Source organism: Microtus ochrogaster, unplaced genomic scaffold (assembly GCF_000317375.1).
Source record: "Microtus ochrogaster isolate Prairie Vole_2 unplaced genomic scaffold, MicOch1.0 UNK1, whole genome shotgun sequence".
Taxonomy (NCBI): Eukaryota; Metazoa; Chordata; class Mammalia; order Rodentia; family Cricetidae; genus Microtus; species Microtus ochrogaster.
The window spans coordinates 38479780-38501445 of record NW_004949099.1 but is presented as its reverse complement, the minus strand read 5'-3'; the positions used below and the strand labels follow the sequence as shown (position 1 = coordinate 38501445).

At 45.8% G+C, this 21666-nt stretch overlaps 1 protein-coding gene across 1 annotated transcript in view; it reads right to left on the bottom strand.

Moving 5' to 3' along the window:
* Positions 1–21666, bottom strand: part of Vwf (von Willebrand factor) — a 147916-nt gene that overhangs the window by 120895 nt on the left and 5355 nt on the right. Inside the window, exons 4-6 of the mRNA XM_005365251.2 lie at positions 5093–5195; positions 4598–4806; positions 85–209 (exon numbers count right to left, since the gene is read on the bottom strand). Coding sequence (XP_005365308.1) covers positions 85–209; positions 4598–4806; positions 5093–5195 — 437 coding nt within the window. The remainder of the gene's footprint in view (positions 1–84; positions 210–4597; positions 4807–5092; positions 5196–21666) is intronic.

Sequence of the window (21666 nt, the reverse complement as noted above, 5' to 3'; positions counted from 1 at the left end):
AAAAGGGACCATGAGCCCAAGTTCCTTGCTTAATTCCAGGAGCCACACACCATCCAGACCACATCCAGGATAAGCTGTACCCACCTTCTGCATGTCCCCAGAAGAACTGTTGCAGTGGCTGCTGGGAGGAGATGCCCGTTTACACCGCTGCTCCCCACTGCTCAGGGCCCAGGAGTTGGCAAAGTCATAGGGGTCAGAGGTCAAGGCCCCTACGGAGAAAAGTTCCCAAGAAATGATGCTTCAGTTCAGCCTGGTAACCAGGACTTCTGTGTGACAGCTATCGGTCAGTTGTTACCTGAATCAAACTCCTGCTATATGGGACCACAAGCATGTCATACAGTACTCAGCATCACACCGCGGGGCACGGGCAGTGGAGCTCAGCAAGTGCTTAGGGACCGAGGGAAAGATACAATGAAGCGGGTGACATGAAAGAGGATGAGGATGTCATGGGAGAAGTTCTGTGTGCAATACACAGAGATCATTGCAGAAATCCACAGCTGGTCCAAATGTAGAGGACAGCCGACCATGGCGTGCCCAACCCCAGCTGATACCCCTACAAGACAACCCCTACACCTAAGGCTCAGATAACCTCACAGAAGAGGAGCAGAAAGATTTGAAAAACCAGAGACCCAGGAAGTCTGCCGAGGCATGGTGTCTTCTATACATGACAGAGAAGCTGCACCCATGAGATGTCAAAAACATGACTGCCTGGACAAAACCAGCACAGCGACACCACCAGTGACATGCCAACATAGATGAGGGGAACTCTGACAAGGCCCCGTCCCTAGGTGAAATTCTAGGGACAATTAATGACTGACGGGAGAGGGAGAATCAGTCTCCTCTGGGAATGAGCCCCCAGTGGGCTCTTCAGTCATAAGGGGTCAGCCCTGAACAAATACATATAAAGGCAACACTAAATGGATTCATCAGGAGGGATGTGTGTGTGCATGTGTGTATAACAATAAAGAAGTCATAGGAGGAAGAGAGCAGAAGACACACAAAAGGAGGGGAGAGAGAGCAGAACTGATGCAATTCTCAGAAACAGTCGTTGAGTGAATTTAATGTTTAAAATATTTTAAAAGAAAGATGGAGCCAGTGATGCCATCCAGCCTCACTTCACCATGCCTTAAAGTGCCCTTCCCCCTTTCTACCGACCACTCTTCTCCTCCTTTGTCATGGCTCCGGTATAAAATGGCCCCCTCCTAGCTCACGTGATCAAGACTTGGTCCTAAACTATTGGTACTGTGAGGGGGAGTGCTGTGGAATAATCCTTCTATAAGCTGTGAATATGTATTGCTCTCATTGGTTAATAAAAAAAAAAAAGCTGATTGGCCCATAGCTGGGCAGGGAGAGATTGGGCAAGACAACCTGATATAGAGAGAATTCTGGGAAAAAGAAAGGCAGAGTGAGAGGAGTCGCTACCAGATGCAGAGGGAGCAGGAGATGGACATGCATCACGTGGCAGAGTGTAAACAAGGAATATGGGTTAAATTAAAATGTAAGAACTGGTTACTAATAAGCCTGCGCTATTAGTAGAGCGTTTATAATTTATATTAAGTCTCTGAGTGGTTTTTTTGGGAGCAGGCTGTTTGAACAGGAAATGTCCGTTTACAGGGGACATTTGGGAGATGGAAGCCTAGCCTAGTTGGAGAAAGTGGCTTACTTAGAATGTGTCCTTGCCCTGACTTGTCCCTGTGTTTCTTCACTCTGCTTTCTGTCTGCCATGAAGCAGGCTCCTCTATATGTTCCTGATGGGCAGGCCAAGCATTCAGACCACCCGGGGCCCAGCACACCGGAGATGCCTTCAGAGCCTCTCTCTAGATCCCCAGAAACTGCCCCAGCCACTTGCCATGATGTCCCACCTTGGCACAAGGCCCTGAATTAATGGAACCGGGGACTGTGGACTGAAATCCCTGAAACTGTGAGTATGAGCCCAAAACAGATTCTTCCTTCTCTTTCTTATCGGGCTCAGATATTTTGGCCTAGAGACAAGCACATTCTTATCATTTTGACTGTCTCCACTCATTCCTGGAAACAGAGCCCAAGAACAACCAGCTTTTTTGAACCAGCTCTCCTTCCTTCCCCAATCCAGCCTTGTGGGGTGTGCCCTTCTCCGAGTTCGGCACCCCAGGCAACTCTCCAGAAAAACTCTTATCTTTCTTTGGGTTCCTTTCCCCGTCTTTGACCTTTGTGCTAGTATTCAACTGTGAGCCCCTTAATGAAGGGCACGGATATGTGCGTGGCTCTGCCTTCTGAAACAGTGAATTCTGGAGGCTCAGAACATTTGTGTGGAGTGAAGATAAGGATGTGATGCAAGTTCTAAGACCCCTGGTCACTGCATCTTCCAGGCGCTTCCAATAATACCCAGGGCTTCTGTGTTTGGAACATTCGCGCTATTGTCGGTTACCATAGGAGACTCAAAGACCTCCACAGCCTGCACAAAGGTCCCTACTGCCTGACATCCTTGCTGAGTACTCACTGTGACAGTAGTTCCTATCTGCTGTTTCTGTAGGTCTCTTACACAGCCAGAGCTGGAAGGGCGATTCAGGGTCAAGGAGTGCACATGGGAATCAAATAAACTGTCTACAGACAGAGAAGGGAGCCGGGCGGTGGTGGCGCACGCCTTTAATCCCAGCACTTGGGAGGCAGAGGCAGGCGGATCTCTGTGAGTTCGAGACCAGCCTGGTCTACAGAGCTAGTTCCAGGACAGGCTCCAAAACCACAGAGAAACCCTGTCTCGAAAAACCAAAAAAAAAAAAAAAAAAGAAAAAGAAAGAAAGAGAAGGGAGGCCTTTATGATCTGTTGATATCTAGAGTTAGATGAGCAGAAAAGAAATTTCCCCTTCAATGATGTGTTCATTTTTAATATTCTATACATATTATACAGCTAATTAAATGATTCAGCTAAAAGTCTGGGGAGGAGGCGCTTCTCTGGGATCACCTGCATGGGTCCTATGTGCAGTCATGTGTATCCTCAGTGGATAAGCAGAGGGAAATCAGATGCAGGCATGCATGGGGGAGAGACCAGAAGGGCACGGATGCAAGCCCAGGGCTGCCGCAGCACCTGAAGAACTAAGGAACAAGTCCTCCCCTCATGCTTGCAAGAGGGAACACTGTCCTGCCAAGGCTGGACTGGAGGCGCTGAGCCACCTGGTGTGTGGTAACTTCTTGGAAGTCAGAGGACACTAATAGACCAGGGTAACCCAATGGAGGGAACTGAAAATTGCACAGTGTCCACTGGGTACTGGATGCTGTGATAGGTGCACTTTGGTACCCAGCCACTAACATCACATCTTAAGGAAGAGGTAGAGAATAGATCTCATGTGGATGGGAAGTTCCTCCCACCCGTCTAAGATCGGGGCTCCTCCCTTCATCCTGGGCATCTAACTCCTTATTTGTACAGGAAGAGTCAGATTAGGTGGCCTCAAAAATCTTTTTCAGCCCTGATTTTGTATAGTGCTTTATGGCTAAATATGAAGTGAAGCAGAAAGGTGTCCAATAGATGGAATTACAAATATTACTGTTTAAGGGGGAGGGTCTCAGAAATCAAGAACTAAAGCAAGCTGATAGGACTCTCCGAAATCAGAAACAAGGTTAATTGTTTGGGGACAAATAGTATTGGGTCTGAACTGAGAACTGAATTGAATAAATCTCTTTCTGGGGATAGTTCTAAAAATAGCATCAAAAACTGGACTTTTGCCAACAAATATCACTTTCTTTCCCATAGCATGCTCATATATATATAAGCATACATAAGGGGTGTTTGTGTGTGTGTGTGTGTGTGTGTGTGCCCTAAAATAAGAAAGAACTAAGACCTCCTTTCCTAATAAAGTAGTTTAGAAGAGTCTGAGCTACGCCACTACAATAGACAAATGTTCTATTGAAGCCACGAATAACTTCATAAAAAGCAGACAGAATCTCAAGATAGAGAAAGAAAATTGAGGGAAGGAGAAGGGGAAGAGCAAGGATAAAATGGGAACGGGAACAGACAAGTCCGAGAACTAGACTGAGGCAGCCATCTTTTCAAAGGAGGGTCTTGAACTTGGATAATGGGGGAGGTGGAGCCAGACCCTGTCGTGAAGGTGTGACCCTTCAAGGAGGCTCTCTGACAAGAAAAACAATCTTCTCTGGAAAATAGAAAAATGAAAGTTTATTTCTTTGACCTGGGCTCGGGATAGGAGGGAAGAAAGGTCTACCCTGGAAACATCAAGGAAGGGGAAGCCTCTCGTAGGCTTGGGATTCAGGTGTATGCTTCTGTAAAGAGCCGTAATTCTGCCAGACACAGGTGGTACACGGCTTTGGTCCCAGAATTCAGGAGGCAAATGCAGGTAGGTCTCTGTGAATTCAAAACCAGTCTAGTCTACAGAGTGAGTTCCAGGACAGTCAGGACTGCCAAGAGAAACCCTGTCTCAAAAAAATTAAAAAGAGAGAAGGGAGAGACAGAGAACCAGAAATTCATAGCAGATTGAAAATTCAGCATAAAGATAAGCTTACAATCAAAATTATGAAACACAAATTCAATGGATTATGAACAAGAGTCAACAGATATCAAGTTAGCAGGTTGAAAACCCTATAGATACTTCAAACAATAGCTTACCTTCCTGCATCCTAAAGTCATCTTCAGCAAAAATGTTAAAGTCACCACACAGCCCACAGGTCTTGTTGAAGTGTCTGTCTGACATCAGGACTTGGAAGTTGCCATCACCGTCAATTCTGGCCACAAAACCGTAGGCCTCACTTGAAAGCTTGTAGTACCCAGCCTCGGTTTCTAGATAGAGCCCTTCAGAGGCATAGGGCATGGAGATGCTGGAGAAAAAAAGACAACCTCATTGGGTTTCTGGATCTTGCCAGCCTTCCTAGCCAACCCCGGGTTACAGGCTTCAGATAGCGCTGCCCAATGATCGAAGATCCTAGCCCAGTGCTGCAGAGACCTGGCCTTCGGCAGCCCCACTACTTACTTCCTTGGGCGTGTATAAGTCCCGTCTCTGAGCCCCATTTCCTACATTAAATTTGGATGGGCTGAGGAATGTCTGAGACAGGACCCCGGGTCCTATCCAAACGGACACCTTTGGTTGGAAAGGTCCTGACTTACCTTCGGTCCCCCTGCATGACAGTGCCATTGGCAAACAAATGGATGTCAAAAAACTCTCCAAGATACACAGACAGGCTCACTCTCTTGCCATCTTGGAAGTTCCCTGAAAGGAAAACAAAAAGTATCCCCCGAAATTAATAAATTTGTTACTATCGCCTCTGTAATCTCCATGGAAAAACTCCCAAAACACTCAACAAAAGAGCAACAAAAATCTCAAAAAGCCCACTCCCTCATCTTACTCTCTGTCTGAAAGTTCTGATGAACAGTCCTCAATGGACTTCTAGAAGTTTGTCATCTCAGAGTAAGACTAAGACCCACGTTGTCTGGCCACAAAGACAAGTGGTGCCAGCCGCTGGCACCCAGTACTTTCCCACAGTGCTGCTATCTTAGGAGACACCAGGCCAGAATCTACATGGGTTGGTCCAAAATGGGATCTCAAGCCCCACTGATTGACTGCACATGGTTTCCTGTGAGAAATTTACATAGTGTGGGAGAACTGAACAGGGGCTCAATAAACTACTGCTATCTCCACTAGTGATGTTAGTATGGCCAAATGCCTGGTAAAAAGGTCTCTGTCGGTGGACTGGCTGTGAGGGGCAGACATGGAGACAATGGGAATGGAAGCTGGGATGGAAGAGAGTAAATTAGCGAGGCATTATCTATTCTCAAAACATAGCAATCCAGAGATGATCTGCAGAAACACCATGTCTGGGTACTCAAAGACAACAGGCTGTGTAACAGATAAAGGAAGCAGAAGGGTCAAGAGAGAACCTGAGTCTGGAGCCCTAGAGACAGAAATTGGAGGAAATTAAGTGAAGCCAGCAAAAAGTCAAATGCCTCAGAGAGAGTAGGGCATAAAATCAGGTGAAAGACCAGCCTTGGGAATGAGTGAATACATCTTCATCCTCCAGAGGAATGGAGGCTGTGACCTCTAGCTCCTCAGTAAAGAACCATCAAGGAAGCCTGTGGAGTTATGCCCACAGAAGACTTGGAGAGGTCTGCAGATCTGGGATGTTGCCACCATAGTCAGGACCACTGGTGAAGCAAGCTAAAGACAGAGCCCCTTCACCTCCTGAACAGGCCGCTCTGCAGAGCCTCACAGCAACGCAGCCAGGATGAAAGAGGTACCAAACTCATAAAGAAAACATAAACTATCATCCGCTTGAATTGAGCTTCTACACCAGGTTTGACCGACCCGGTGTCCAAATCAAAATGCTACCAAGCAGAAACTAGGATGTCCACCCAACCTTCTGAGAAAACAGGAGAGACAGCTATTGAGATGGCTCGGCCGGTAAAGTATGCAGCCAAACTGGATAACCTGAGATGGATCCCCAGACCCACGTGTCAAAGAACTGACCCCCATAAGACGTCCTCTGACCTCCACACATCACACATGAGTAAACAAACAAACAAACAAGTAAATAATGATGCAGGAGAGTGAGACAGAGAAGTGGGGGGAGGCAGAGAGGGAGAGCGAATAGCTCTACAGCCAGTAACTGCTTTATGTCAACTGAATGCGCTCATCGCTGTTCTGTGTCTTGTCCTTCGTGATCTGAGACCCCAGCCTCCTCTGCTCAACTCATGGTTTTACTGGATGATGCTAGAATAGAAAACACAGCCAGCTCCAATCTCCTAATTTTCCTTGTTCAGCCCAGTCACAGGTTTCGAAACTGAACGTCTGGCCTGCTCTGCACTTTTACTGAAAACAGATTTTTTTTTAAAGATTTTCTTTGAATTACATATATGCGTGAGAGTTCGAGGCAGGGAGGTGGGTATGCACATGTCTTCTGCAAACACAACATGGGCTCTTAACTGCTGAGCCATCTTCTCAGCCTGAGAATCCTTCTAAAGAGTGAGTACTCTCTTCCCAGGTGGTGATGGCACATGCCTTTAATCTCAGCCCTGGGGAGGCAGAGGCAGGCGGATCTCTGTGAGTTCGAGGCCAGCCTGGTCTACAGAGAGAGTTCCAGGATAGGCTACAAAACTACACAGAGAAATGCTATCTTTAAAAAAAAAATTAGAGAGAGAGAGAGAGATAACTGTCTGGCAACAGGAGTTACATCAGTGGCAATCCAGGACCATAGGTGTATCCTATTACTTTAGCTTTTCTATGTGCTGGGAAATGCCCGTATTAAAATGATTTTTAAAAGACAAACAGCATCAAGCTTCAGTGTGATAGCCTTCTCAAGGATCGTTCCTGTCCCTTGGCATTTGCTGTGGATCCAAAACCAAAATCCATCTTAGGCTAGCCTGAGGCACACACACATACCAACAGAGCCAGTGATGAGGTCAAGGACCTCTTCTCCTTCCATCCAGATGCCCATGACCCTGATGACCTTCAACAACTTGCCTCCCCACGGGTCTATTCTTCCCTCACATCCCCAACCTCACAGTGCAGGTGGACAAAGATGTTCTGTCTCTGTTTCCTAGGAAACCTCATCAGGTGTCAAAGGCACCTTCCTCCTAGGAAGAGAAAAGGACTCCCTGTGGGCCTTTCCTTCTTGCAGGCTCTCCCTCCAACGGGGATTCAGGGAAGGTGTCTGGGAACAAGTGAGCCAGGGAAACTGTGGCTAGGGGTGGTGCTAGGAAATGCACAGGAAGCCCCTGGGCAGCTGGGGAGGTGCCCTGGCCACACAGCTCTGAACCAGCAATTCTTCCTTGCTCTCAAAGATGCGATACGATGCTCACAGGTCGCTGTCACTGCCTATCAGGCTGTGCCCGCCCAGAACACAGCAGCAGAAGAAAATCAAACAAGGACCCCGAGCCATGTTGGGGAGCATGAGAACTCCCTTCTTCCCAAGAGAAGGATGAAGAATGAGGGAGTACTTAGACTTGAGGAGAATGAAGAGAAGGAGGAAGATGAGGTCAGTTTGACGTACAAAGAAGAAAGTCTGAGGAAAATAGAAGCAAAATTCAGATAAAGTGAGGTACATGGTCCCAGTTCTCGGGAGGCCAAAACAGGATGATCACAAGTTCCGGCCAACCTGAGCCACACAAGATCCAGGACAACCTAAACTACATGAGTTCCAGTCCAACCTTAGCTACTCAAGTTCCAGTCCAACGTGAGCTACGCAAGTTCCGGGCCAACCTGAGCTACATGAGTTCCAGGCCAACCTGGGCTACGTGAGTTCCAGGCCAACCTGGACTACACAAGTTCCAAGACAATCTGAGCCATGCAAGTTCCAGGCCAACCTGAGCTACACGAGTTCCAGGCCAACCTGAGCTACACAGCATAACTCTTTCTAGAACAAAAGGGAAAGTGGACCAGTTGTTTCAAAGTTACCTTACACATAAAAGCGACAAGAAAGAGGACAAACTGACTTTGTGTAATAAAAGCTGTGGAATGTGGATCCCCACAAAGTGACCGTGAGAGTCACCAGCCCTACAGCACAATATTTGAAGGACTTGCTGGGGACCCCAGGACAGAATCAGGAAGTCCAGGGAACGGTAGTGTCAAGGTAAGCCGGATATGAGCAGGGCAGAGCTGGTGGCCCAGGATCTTTACCTACTGTTACAATAGGGGGTCCTGAAGTGGATAGTTTGGTTATGGTAGCCAGGCCCCATCTGCCACTCAGAGACATCAGAAATCCAATGTAGGGTCAGGTCGGATTTAGCGCTGGGACCTTCAGTGAAGGCAGAACTGTGGAGAACCTTAGCAGCTGGCCCACACCCACTGCTGAGTGGCCCGGGGATTAGTGGTATTTAAAGGGCATGCTATGACAGTGGGGAGGGTCTCAGAGGCCATCTGGATAAGTAGCTACTAAGTGTCACAGTCAAACCAGACTTTCTTCATGACCCAGGACAGGGTTTCTGTTTCTACCCTTTCCTGTGCCACTCACGCTAAAGTTTTCTGACATTCGCTATTCTTTGCAAATGCTACTTACAGCCATGACTTATAGCTCAGTTTGAACAACAATGACCTTAACTAGATGCTTTCTTCCTTTCTTCCTTCCTTTCCCCTTCCTTTCTTTATTCTTTCCTTCAAGAGATAGCATCTCACTGTTTAGCAAAGGCTTGGCTTGAACTCAAGGTCACCTTACCCTTCCAAGTGTGAGGATTTTGTGCATGTACCATCAAACCTGAGGAAAATAGATACCATATTACCGTCAGAGAAATGGAGGCTTAAATATGCACTCTGATTTCACCATCTCACCACCATTGACTGGGGGCTGGATACTCTGCTACAGGGCCCACTACTAACGGCAGAATAAGTAGTAGCATCCTGGCCCCACACTAGATATCTGTAGTGTAGGACCCAGGGCAGCTTGGTACACACTTACCAAGACAGGCTCCATAGAAACAAAGCAAGTAGGCCTGAGACTCAGTTTACCCTAAGGCAACACCTTACTCCAGAAAAAAACTACAAACTGGGACCACCCAGGCACCATCCCTAACGTTCCAACCATTGTAGACAGGATGTAGACCTGATGTCCCTAGCCCAGCACAAACCCATTCCTTTTCACCAAGACACACCTAGACAAACGTCAGGGGTTCTTAACTTTAGAAATCCCTCACCCCAACCTTTGCTATTATAAAAAATCCATCCCAACTGAGCTCCAGGCTCTCTGATTGTGCCAATGCATTGGACACATGGAGAGTCCGATTCGAACTTGAATAAAGGCTCTTTGTTTTTACATATGGGACTTAAGTCTTCTTGTTGGTTTTGGGGGGACTCCGTTGTAACCCAAGTAGTATGTACCCAGACACTGGCGGTTGTCCTCTGGTGGGGAAACCACTCCGACTAAGAATGGTTTACACCATTCACCTGGAACAGAACACACAAGTTTTCTGATCCCAGTTTCGCGTCTTCTGGCGAGATGAAGTGCCTAACTAGGATCTCTCGGTGCCGCAGGTCAGCAACCCACTGACACCAACAGGCACGCTAAGCTCCTTCCTTCTCATTCCCCTGTTTCCTTGCTGCAGATGCTGCACCACCATCAGGAACGCAGGCTGCTCCAAGTGTCCACTGACCCGACAAGGGAACTCCATGCACCATAAACCTCCAAGGCAGCACTTCCTAGCACTACTAGGAAAAGAGGGGCTGGGTGTCCACCAAGAAGAAAGACAAACCAGCCAGGCTCCTAGCTGGCCTTGAACAAAATGCTCAGTGAGCTGTGAGCCATCAACTCTCACGCCATCGGTGGGGTGCAGGAAACGTCCTGTCCCATCTGAAGCATCTGGGAGTCACTCTCAGACATCAGAGAGGCACTCGGATATTGCATGTCTAAGGAACGCGACTGTAGTGACCACGAATCTGAAGCAGGGAGTCCTCCATCCAGAAGCCAAACCCAGTTCTGCTCTGACCCAGAACACAGAAGCTGAAGCTTGGACTGTGGAAGTGACTCAGCAGAGTTCCGGTTGCTCTTGGTTCTCCTTGGGCTAATTTGGGAGCCGGATCTTGCGGCCATGACTCAGAAAGAGAAGGTTCTACAGAGCAGGAGGAATCAGGACTCCCAGGTCTCTCGGGGGTCCTGTGTTCACCGCAGAAGACAGGAAACCTTGGCTCAGGACCGTGCTCACAGGAGGGCTCCCCTTACTATCAAGTGGGCTTTCAAGTACAGACACAAACACTTTACCCAGGATATGAACAAGGCCCACAAACGCCCAGACAGGAATGTAAATGGTTTAGAACCAAGGAAACCGGATGTCACTGGAGAACAACTGAGCACAAAATGATCCTGGGCCTAGAAACGAAACCTAGGGCCCAAGGCCCAGGTTCCTTCCCTTGACCTGGGACTCTTCCCATCCCCGACACGGCTCCAGCTGCCTCCCACACCACTAATACCCACAGAAGAAGTTACCACCCGTCTTTCTGGTGTTATAGAGGGATTTGGGTGGAGATGCCGATCTACCAAATCAATCTTTTGCGCTACAACCGGTTCTGAGCCACAGCTTCCAGAAGACTGGACGCGGACCCCTGAGAGGAGCAAGTTGTCATGAGATAAGAATCCTAAACCAGTGGGGAATCAACATGGATATCTGGAAGTGCGTGGACCTTCCTTGAATCTCAAAATGCCTCCTGGATAACCAAAACAAAGAAAAGGAAAAGCCACGAGGCTGGGCCTGTGGTACAGCCTTGTGTGGTAGTAGGAGGGGTTACCATGAAAGAAAACCTGACCTTGACAGAAGTTCACTGAGGGCCTGCAGTGTGTGACTCTGACGTGAGAATTCAATAAACGGACGTTCTACGATGGCCCAGATGCTTTTGTAACTTAGTTTGGATACCAGATCACATTTTCAAAGAGCTGATTTCACCTGTGCCTCACACTGCCTGAACCTTAAAGCCAGGAAACTGAAGAGACTGTCATTTCCCTGGGAACTCTGATGGAGAAGGGTTTATGGCTCTTTCTACACTTCCGGCTTCCCCTAGGAGCATAGCCTCCAAGTCCTGGGGAATATAAGCCGATTGACCCAAGTTTATGAACCCGGTGCTAACCAGAACCAAGTAGTCAAAGTGGGTGTGATGGTTACTCTCAGCTGTGGACTTAAGAGATTCTAGAACCATCTAGAAAAGAAGTCTCTGGGAAGGAGTATCTAGATTAGGCTGGTCTGTGAGCATGCCTAAGAAGGATTGTCTTGGTTGGGCTCACTGAAGTGGAAAAACCCACCCTAAACATAATTGGCCTCATATCCTGGGTTGGGTCCTGAACTGAACAAGAAAGAGCAAAGGTCTTTGTCAATAAGCACTTGTTGCTCTCTGTTTCCCAGTTGTGAATGCCGTGTGACCAGCTGCCTCATGCTTTTGACCTTGTGACTACCCTTGTAGCCAGTTCTGAGCCAAAAGGAATCTTTCTTTAACTGACTTTTGTCAAGGTATGGCCTGGTCCTAAGATTCCGTGTGTATTGCTTACTAACCTGTCTCCAGGCAGGGGCCACAGCAGAGCAAAGCTAAAGCAGACAGATCCAAGGCAGCAACCCCTCCAGGGCAACAGTGTCTCCCTCCCTGAATCTGAAGCCATCGGGTAGAAAACTGAGTGATAACTGTTTCCCTCGACAAAACCTTGTGTCGAGGCTGGAGAGATGGCTCAGCAGTAAGGAGAATACACTCCCCAACGCCTCTACCAGGTAACTCTGTAGCTCTAGGGACTTGCAGGCCCCAGCATACACATAGCATACAGTTACACATACAAATAAAAATAAAGATCTTTTAAAGACACAGTCTAAACAATCTTCTGCTACTCCTACCCTTCCATGCTGACGCACCAGTGCCCATGGTTGTCAGGTAGGATGTCTGTACCTCTCTGCCATAATGGTTAAGTAGGGAGAGTTCCCCTTAGAATACACACTGGGGCCACTTCAGTGGCAGACCTGAGTTCCTGCCTCCTAGTTGGGGTGGGAGGAGATTCTGCTCTCCTAAACTAGTCCCTAGCTGTTGCTTCTGAAGCAAGGTGGGACCCCTACAGCCCAGTGTTCAGGGTTGCGTCTGTAGCTTGTTACATCCTGAGGATGTCTCTGGCCTTTTGCAGCTCCCATCTTGTGGTGTGGGAGGGCCTTCAGTCTGTGTGTTGCTTTTTTTTGATGAATAAAGAAACTTTATTTAATGAATAAAGAAACTGCCTTGGCCTGTTGATAGGGCAGAACTTAGGTAGGCAGGGAAGACAGAACTGAATGCTGGGAGGAAGAAGGGCAGAGTCAGGGAGAGACACCATGGATCTGCCGCCAGAGATAGACATGCTGGAACTTTGCTGGTAGGCCAAGACCTCGTGGTAATACACAGATAAATAGAAATGGGTTAAATTGAGATGTAGGAGTTCACCAATAAAAAGCTAGAGCTAATGGGCCAAGCAGTTTTATAATTAATATAGTTTCTGTGTGGTTACTTTTGGTTCTAGGTGGCCGGGACAAACAAGCAGGCCCTCCTCCTACAATCTTGTGACTGTGACCCAGCCACACAATCCTTGCTTCCCATATCTCTGGGTGTGCTGGATTAAGTAAGAACAGCTCCCATAAGTTTATAGATTTGAATGGTCATTAGGGCATGATACCACTTGACAAGGTTTAAGAAGTGTGGTCTTGTTGAAGGAAGTATGTCACTGGGGTTGGGTTTGGGGGTTTCAAAATGCTCAAGCCAGGCCCAGTGTCTCTTCCTGCTCCCTGTGGATACGGATGTAGAACTCTCAGCTCCTTCCCCAGCACCATGTCTGCCTATGTGCTGCCAAGCTCCCCAGAACTAAACCTCTGAAACTGTAAGCAAGCCCCAATTAAACACTGTCCTTTATAAGAGTTGCCTTGATCATGGTGTCTCTTCACAACACCTCGACAGTGACTAAGACACTTCTTCTCGGCACCCTTCACCAGTACTCTAGCTCTTCCTGACCCTTCCTTGCTGTACAAGTCTCCATGCTGCTTCCTTCCGGTCTGATGAATGGAGCAGACCCTGTGGTGGTTTGAATGAGAGTGCCCCGCATAGGTTCACATGTTTGAATACTTGGTCCCTAGTTGGTGGGATTATTTTGAAGGATTAGAAGGTATGTCCTTGCAGGAGGAGGTGTCTTACTGGGGGTGAGCGCTGACGTTCCAAAAGCCATGACACTCTCAGTTAGCTCTCCTTCCTGCAGATGAGGATGTAAGCCCCCTGCTACTGTTCCAGACCCGCACCTGCGTGCCTGACTGCTTCCATGTTCCCGGTCATGATGGTCATTGCTTCACCCTATGGAATTGTAAGCCTTAATAAACTGTTTCTTCTATACTTTACCTTGGTCAAAGTGTCTCTTCACAGCAATAGATAAGGAACCAAGACACACAGCCAATCAGATTCAAAACCCTGCACTTCAGCTTCATCCACTCACCCATAATTACAATCTTGTGCCTGATAGTTTTATGTCAACTTGACACGAGCTGAAGTCATCTGAGAAGTGGGAACCTCAATTAAGAAAATGCCTCCATAAGATCAGGTCATAGGCAGGCCTGGATGGTATTTTCTTAAGTAGTAATTGATGGGGATGGGCCCAGCCCATTGTGGGTGGTGGTCCCTGGGCGAGTAGCCCTGGGTTCTATAAGAAAGCAGGCTGAGTAAGCCAAGAGGAGCAAGCCAGTAAGCAGCACCCTTCATGGCCTCTGCACTAGCTCCTCCCTCCAGGTTCCTACCCTACTTGAGTTCCCATCCTGACTTGCTTTGATGACAAACTGTGGTGTGAAAGTATCAGCTGAATAACCCCTCGATGCCTTGGTCATGGTGTTCATCACAGCAATAGCAGCCCTAACTCAGACAAAACCCATGCTTCTCAACATTTGGTCCGCATAAGCACCAGCTCCAGCAGCAGGGAAATGACCAGACATGAGCTTCTTGGTCTCATTCCCAAGCTTTTGGAATCAGAACTCAGGGGTTAAAACCAAGCACTAGCTGTAGAAGTCCCCTGGGTGATCCTGATGCATCTCTCCAGGCTTAGTCATCGCCACCCTGGCTCCTCACAAGGAACACTCCCTCCCTCCTGCCTCTCCCTGGCTCATTCTTCCCCCAGTGCATGGAAAACCTCCCTGTCTTCTCCAGCTAACCCAAGCCCCACACTCAAGGCTCCTAAATGTCACTTTGCTTTTGGGGAGTGGGGAGATACACCACAAGGTTTCTCTGTGTAGCCCTGGCTGTCCTGGAACTTGCTCTATAGACGAGGCTGGCCTCAAACTCACAGAGATCCTCCTGCCTCTGCCTCTTGAGTGCTGGGATTAAAGGCGTGCATCACCACTGCAGGTGAATACTTTTCTTTAATATAGTGGTTCTTAACCTTCCTAATACTGTGACCCTTTAAGACAGTTCCTCATATTGTGGTGAAACCCAGCCATAAAATTTTTATTGCTACTTCATAACTGTAATCTTGCTACTGTTGTGAATTGTAATATAAATATTTGTGTTATCTGATGGTCTTGGCAACTCCTGTTAAAGGGTCATTCAACCCAGAAAGAGGTCATGACCTACAGGTTGGGAACCATTGCTTTAATACAACACAACACCAGGCTTCACGGATCTTTCCCTAGTTGTTGTTGGCAGAGATCCTACTCAACAACAGAAAAGAAAGAAGAACAAGATATTGTCATTGCCCTTGGGGGGCTCCTAGAGCACAGGGAACGTGGAGGGATGCCAAAGGCATTCTGTGACAGATTTGCTAACAGGCAGGAGAACAAGTGCAAAGATACCCCAAGAAAGTGTCTTAGGAACCGGGCAGTGGTGGTGCACGCCTTTAATCCCAGCACTTGGGAAGCAGTGGATCTCTGTGAGTTCGAGGCCAGCCTGGTCTAGAAGAGCTAGTTCCAGGACAGGCTCAAGCTACAGAGAAACCCTGTCTTTAAAAAAAAAAAAAAAAAGATTGAAAGTGTCTTAGGTTTTCTATTACTGCGACGAAACCACCATGATGAAAAAGTAAACTGAGGATGAAAGCGTTTTGTGGGGGGTTTTGTTTGTTTGTTTGTTTGTTTTTGTTTTGTTTTGTTTTGGCTTACACTTCCACAGCACTGTTTATCACCAAAGGAAGTCAAGACAGGAACTCAAACAGGGTAGAATCTGGAGGCAGGGGTGATGCGGAGACCATGGACTGTGCTACTTACTGGCTTGCTCCTCATGGCTTGCTCAGCCTGCTCTCTTATAGAAGCGAGGACCACCAGCCCAGGTGTGGCTCCACCCAGAATGGGATGGCCCCTCCCCCATTGATCACTATTTAGGAAAATGTCCAATGAGCCTTCCTACAGCCGGATATTATAGAGGCCTTTCATCAACTGAGATTCCTCCCTCTCAGATGACTCCAGCTTGTGTTAACAAAAAACTGGAGAGCATCTCAGAAGCGGGAGGAAGCCAGGAGAGTTGGTGCACACCTATAACCCCAATACTCAAAAGGTTAAAGTGGGAGAAGCTCCACTTCAAGCCTAGCTTGGGCCACACCAAATCAGGGGATCTCACAGCCATGGCTGCCGTCAGCCTACCCCTTTCCAAACAGTTCAACACAAGCTGCATCCACGGAACGGCACATGCATCCACAGAGTGACTGACGGAGAAGCCACCATGGAGCTCTCCAACCCATGTGTCAAGCAAGGTCCTGCATACCGCCAACCTTGTGTCAGGCTCCTTTCAGCTCTCTCGAGACGAGGGCCTACCCTGGGAGTCTGTCCTGGTATTTACCCACATAGCCCAATATCTATGGGAATCCCACTGAGCCAGTCTAGAAAAGAGAAAGGACTGAAGAGATGTTCCAAAAAGGAAAACACACCTGCTGTGCAAGGAAGCCCACAGACAGAAGTTTGAACCCCATATCCCACCTTTATATTTTTGGTTGTGAGCCTAGCCTTTAACGGCTGAGACATCTCTCCAGCCCCAGAACCCACCTTTATTTTATTTTATTTTATTTTATTTTATTTTATTTTATTTTATTTTATTTTATTGGTTTTTCGAGACAGGGTTTCTCTGTAGCTTTGGAGCCTGTCCTGGAACTCCCTTTGTAGACCAAGCTGGCCTTGAACTCACAGAGATCCGCCTGCCTCTGCCTCCTGAGTGCGCATTTGTGAGAAGTGGAGCTAGAGAGGAGACTGGCCCAGGAGCTCAGAGGCCAGCTAGCTCAGAATACACAGCACAGCAAAAACAATAAGAGAGACCCTGCCTCAACCAGGCAGAAGGTGAGAACCAACTCCTGAAAGTCATTCTCAGACCTCCACATGAACCATGGAACCCTCATACACGTAGACGCATATGCACACGTGCACACTAGTGATAACGATTATTGTTATTACTATTCATTAATGAAGTTTAGGAAAATTCCTCACCCTTGTTATATGTTCAAAGATAGATGCGCCAATCTTAATCCCACACCGTCCCTGTCTGTCACTTGTAGTGGAAGCCCCAGCCAATCACCTTGCTTGTAGGGCGGGTACCCCTTAGGCGAATGTTTATCTATAAATCTGGCGGGTGTGCTCCCTGCACTTCCTTTTGTTTCCTGCTCTTCGCTGGAACCCTGGTTTTGTAAGTCCTCTCCTTATTAAAGCTAAATATAATATGTTGAACTTGCTTGGCTAATTCTGTTTGCCATTCGTTTATGCCGCTTCATTCTGGAGCCCTAACATGGGGTCTATATCAGTCACTCCGGCTGGTCCTCACCAGGAATCCTATCGAGTGGGTTTAACCAGAACCCTCTTTACCCTGATGCGCTTTTTTGCAGTGTTCCATTAAGGGCCTCACACAAATCCTTGACTCTAACATTCATCTTCCTTTCCTTCCTTGCGGAATTTTGTAATCTGACCGTCTCTCTTGCTCTCCCCTTCCACAAACCCCCACTACAGCAGTCCCTCTTGGACTCAAGGCCTTCCTTCCCAGTTTTAACAAGTTCCTGAAAGTGTTTCCTTAACGATGCAGATCTGTCTGTCATCCCAAGGCAGAGGACCCCTTTGCTGGGTTTACAGCATCCCCACCTCACACATCACGACAGATTAGTTCTTGCACCCTAGTCCTCTGTCACTGCCTCTGACTTTAGGGAGCACTCTCTCTCCCTAGTGCAGAGGGCGCACCTTTCAACAGACTGAGACTGGGGTCCAGCTCCTCCTAGGAAGGAAGAAGCCACCTTCTTTGGAAGCAGTCCTTCATTCGTATTCAGAGATGATCATACCTACTTCCCACAGCTGCAGTGAGAATCCAGACACAACACAGATAGACTACTGGCATTTTTCTGGCAACTTAGGAAATATTCTGTTGGGAGATATTCAATCACACTTTGAACCCTGAATTTGCATTTGTGTTAGTTAAGATTCACCTTGGGTCAGGAGACTTAGTTAACAACTAGTTGTCACAAGCAATCATAGAGTATCAGAGGGTATCTAGGAGAGAAAGAGATGCAAAGGAAGTAGTAGGAAGGGATTTGGAGTGACACAGGTTTTTTTTTGTTTGGTGGAGCTGAAGGAAGCTCTCTGTTTTTGGAGACACCAGCAAGGAGAGAAGGTTATCTAAGTACTACTCAACCTCTCTGCACTAGCAGGTTTTCACCCCAGCCTTTGATTCTCAAGCATTGTTTATAAACAGAATGATAGAGGTCTAGTTCGAGCTACCTTTAGCAGCAACAGCAGAGTCAGAGTCTGTGGGAACAGAATTCCCTCCAAGCTGTGGCCTGAGCAGCCGGGCTCTGCCAGAGAAGCAGGCCAGTAGCTGCAGAGTCACAATTGCTGGCTGAAATACCAGTAGGTTACGGCACAGCCACTATGTCGAAGATAAAACATTTGACACTCCAACCTGTGGCACGACCACACAGACAGAGAAGTCACAGCACTGGCTCTGCCACGGTTGCTGCCAGGGCCTCCGGAAAGCAGGCTCATGCTTAGAAATTGCAGACGGGGCCTGAGTTTGCCGCTGACAAGACAGACAAACCAAGAAGTCAGTAGGTTTGGTGAGATGCCTGGGAAGTCCTTCAGGAAAGAGTTAAATAATATTAGAAAAAAAATCTTTCCCAAGTTAAGAATGGGGACCATCACAATGCAGGGCACTAGGGCCCTTTTGTGCTACTATGGATGGTTTGATAAAGAAAATTTTAAATGAGGGGGTAAATGACTTACCTGAGATTGGCATGTTGTTGATTGCAATTATTATCAGTTTGTCAATTAATACTTATCCTTTAAAATGTGGAATTAAAAAAAATCATAAAAAGTGGTTTGAAAATTGTCAAATATAATAATTTAACTACTAAAATGCAAGCTTTAGAAAGACTTATTAATGAAAATAAGAAAAAATTGGGTGATAAGATACAAGTCTTAGGACTTACTATTCATAAGATACAAGCTTTAGAAAGACCTACTAATGAAAATAAGAAAAGTACTCAAATGCAAACAAAGGATTTTAAAGCAAAACCTACTACTCAATTGCATTGTGAAAATTAAGAGGAACAGCCTAAAGTTATTAGAACACCAACATTAATTTATCCAGTTGCCATGCAAAAATGACCACCAGATGATAGGTGCCCCCAAGGCTATGCAGAAGTTATCTGGAATTCTGTAGAAATGTTAGATTTGAAGAGATTTAAGAACGTGATCCTAGCTAGGCTGTGATGGTGCATGCCTTTAATCCCAGCACTAGGGAGGCAGGGACAGGCGGATCTCTGTGCGTTCAAGGCCAACCTGATCTACAAGAGCTAGTTCCAGGACAGTCTCCAGAGCTACAGAGAAACCCTGTCTCAAAAAGCCAAAAGAAAAAAAAGAAAGTGATCCTTTAATATGGTTTGCATTTATCCTTTGTGAAGCAGAAATTAAGTTCATGGGCAGCTAGGAACAGAACTATTCCACAAGACTGGAAATACTTAGTTACAGCAGTACTAGAAGTTGGTCCTCAGTTACAATGGAAAACATGGTGGAGAGAGGAAGCTCTGTCATAGAACAATGAGGTAGGGCTAGAGCTACTGAAAATTCCCAAGACTAGCTTCCCAGTGAGGGCCAGCATGCTGCTTTGCAAAGACAGTCTATATTTAATGATCACATTTTGGTTCTTTCACAAAGGATGTTAAACAGCCCTATTTTGTGTCAATATTTTGTACAACAGCCATTGGAAATGATTTTTAATCAGTTTCCTCAATCTATAATTTACCACTATATGGATGAAATCAGTTGATTCAGAGACAGATACTTTAGAAAAATGTTTGATGAAGTAAAAAAAAAAAATGCCTTGTTGGGGATTACAAATTTGCTCCTGAAAAAACACAAAGAGGAGATTCTATTAATTATTTAGGATATAAGATAAGTTTATAGAAAATTCAACCACAGAAGTACAAATCAGGAGAGATCAGTTATAAACAATTAATAAATTTCAAGAATTTCTGGGATATAAGTAATTGTGGCTAAGTAAATGTGGGCTATGGCCCACAATTGGACTAGCAGCTCAAGAACTAAGTAATTTATTTCAAACTTTATGAGGTGATAAGGACTTAAACAGTGCAAGAAAACTATAAACTGAAGCTGAAGCTGAGAGAGAATTACTGGTAGAAAAGAAATCATAGAATTCACATGTGGATAGCTTAGAGCCAGAGCTCTACTGTGGTCTGGTTATTTTACCTTCTACTCCTTCTCCTACAGGAATTCTTATGCAGAGAGAAGATAATATCTTAAACTGGATATTTTACCACACAAAGAGAAAAAATATTAAAGACCTATGTAGAAAAAGTTTCTGAACTGATTCTGAAAGGAAAATTAAGACTTCATCAATTAGCAGAAATAGACCCAGAAAAATATGTGGTGCCTTTTACTAATGCTGAAACTTACTCATTTTGGGCAGAAAATGACATTGGCAAGGAGCTTGCAGCAATTTTGCAGGAGAGATTAGCAACAAATATCCCAAAAGCAAGAGACTTCAGTTTATAAAGAGAAATAGTTGGATATTTCCTCACAATGTACAGGGAACATCAATTTCTGGAACCACTATGTTCTATACTGATGCAAATAAATCAGGAAAAGCAGGTTATACTCAGAAGAATTGAGTAAAGTGGCTCAAGGCCCACATGATTCCATTCAGAAATCAGAATTATATGCCATTCTCATGGTATTATTAGATTCTTCAGAACCTCTTAATATAGTTCCAGATTCACAATATGCAGAAAGAGCTATTTTACATATTGAAATTGATGAACTTATTCCAGATGATTTAGAATTAACTTTGTTAATTCTACTACAATGAGTAATCAAAAATAGAAATTACCCTTTGTATATAACACATATCTTTGTATATAACACATGCTCTACAATGAGTAATTTATTCAACTATAATGATTAATCAAAAATAGAAATCACCCTTTGTGGCCGGGCGGTGGTGGTGCACGCCTGTAATCCCAGCACTCGGGAGGCAGAGGCAGGCGGATCTCTGTGAGTTCGAGACCAGCCTGATCTACAAAGGGAGTTCCAGGACAGGCTCCAAAACTACAGAGAAACCCTGTCTCGAAAAACCAAAAAAAAAAAAAAAAAAAAGAAATCACCCTTTGTATATAACACATATCAGATCTACCCATGCCCTCTAGCACAAGTTAATGATAAAAGTGATCAGCTATTGGTAGGAAATGTGCTAGATGCCTCAGAATTTTATAAGAAACACCATGTTAACAACAAAGGTTTGAAAAAAGATTTTTCTGTCACTTTGCAACAAGTCAAGGAAGTTACAAGAAAATGTCTTACTTGTTCTTTGTATAATCAAATTTCATTACCTGCAAGAAGTATACCAAAAGGTACTCAAATGAAATTTGGCAAATGGATGTGTTTCATTTTTCAGAATTTGGAAAATTAAAATATGTGCATCATACCATAGATACATATTCATTATTCTAATAGGCAACTGCTTTAAATTTTGTAAAGAAGGATTCTGTAACTACACATTTATTAAAAGTTATGACCATCATGGGGGTACCTGTACAAGTTAAGACTGACAATGCTCCAGTTTATGTCTCTAATAAAATGAAACACTTTTTTGCATATTACCACATAAAGCATATTACAGGTATACCACCACATAATCCTACAGGACTAGCAGTTATAGAAAGATCTGATCTCACTTTAAAAGATACACTTAATAAACAGAAAGGAGGGGACTGGAGAGATGGCTCAGTGGTTAAGAACACTGGCTACTCTTCCAGAGGACC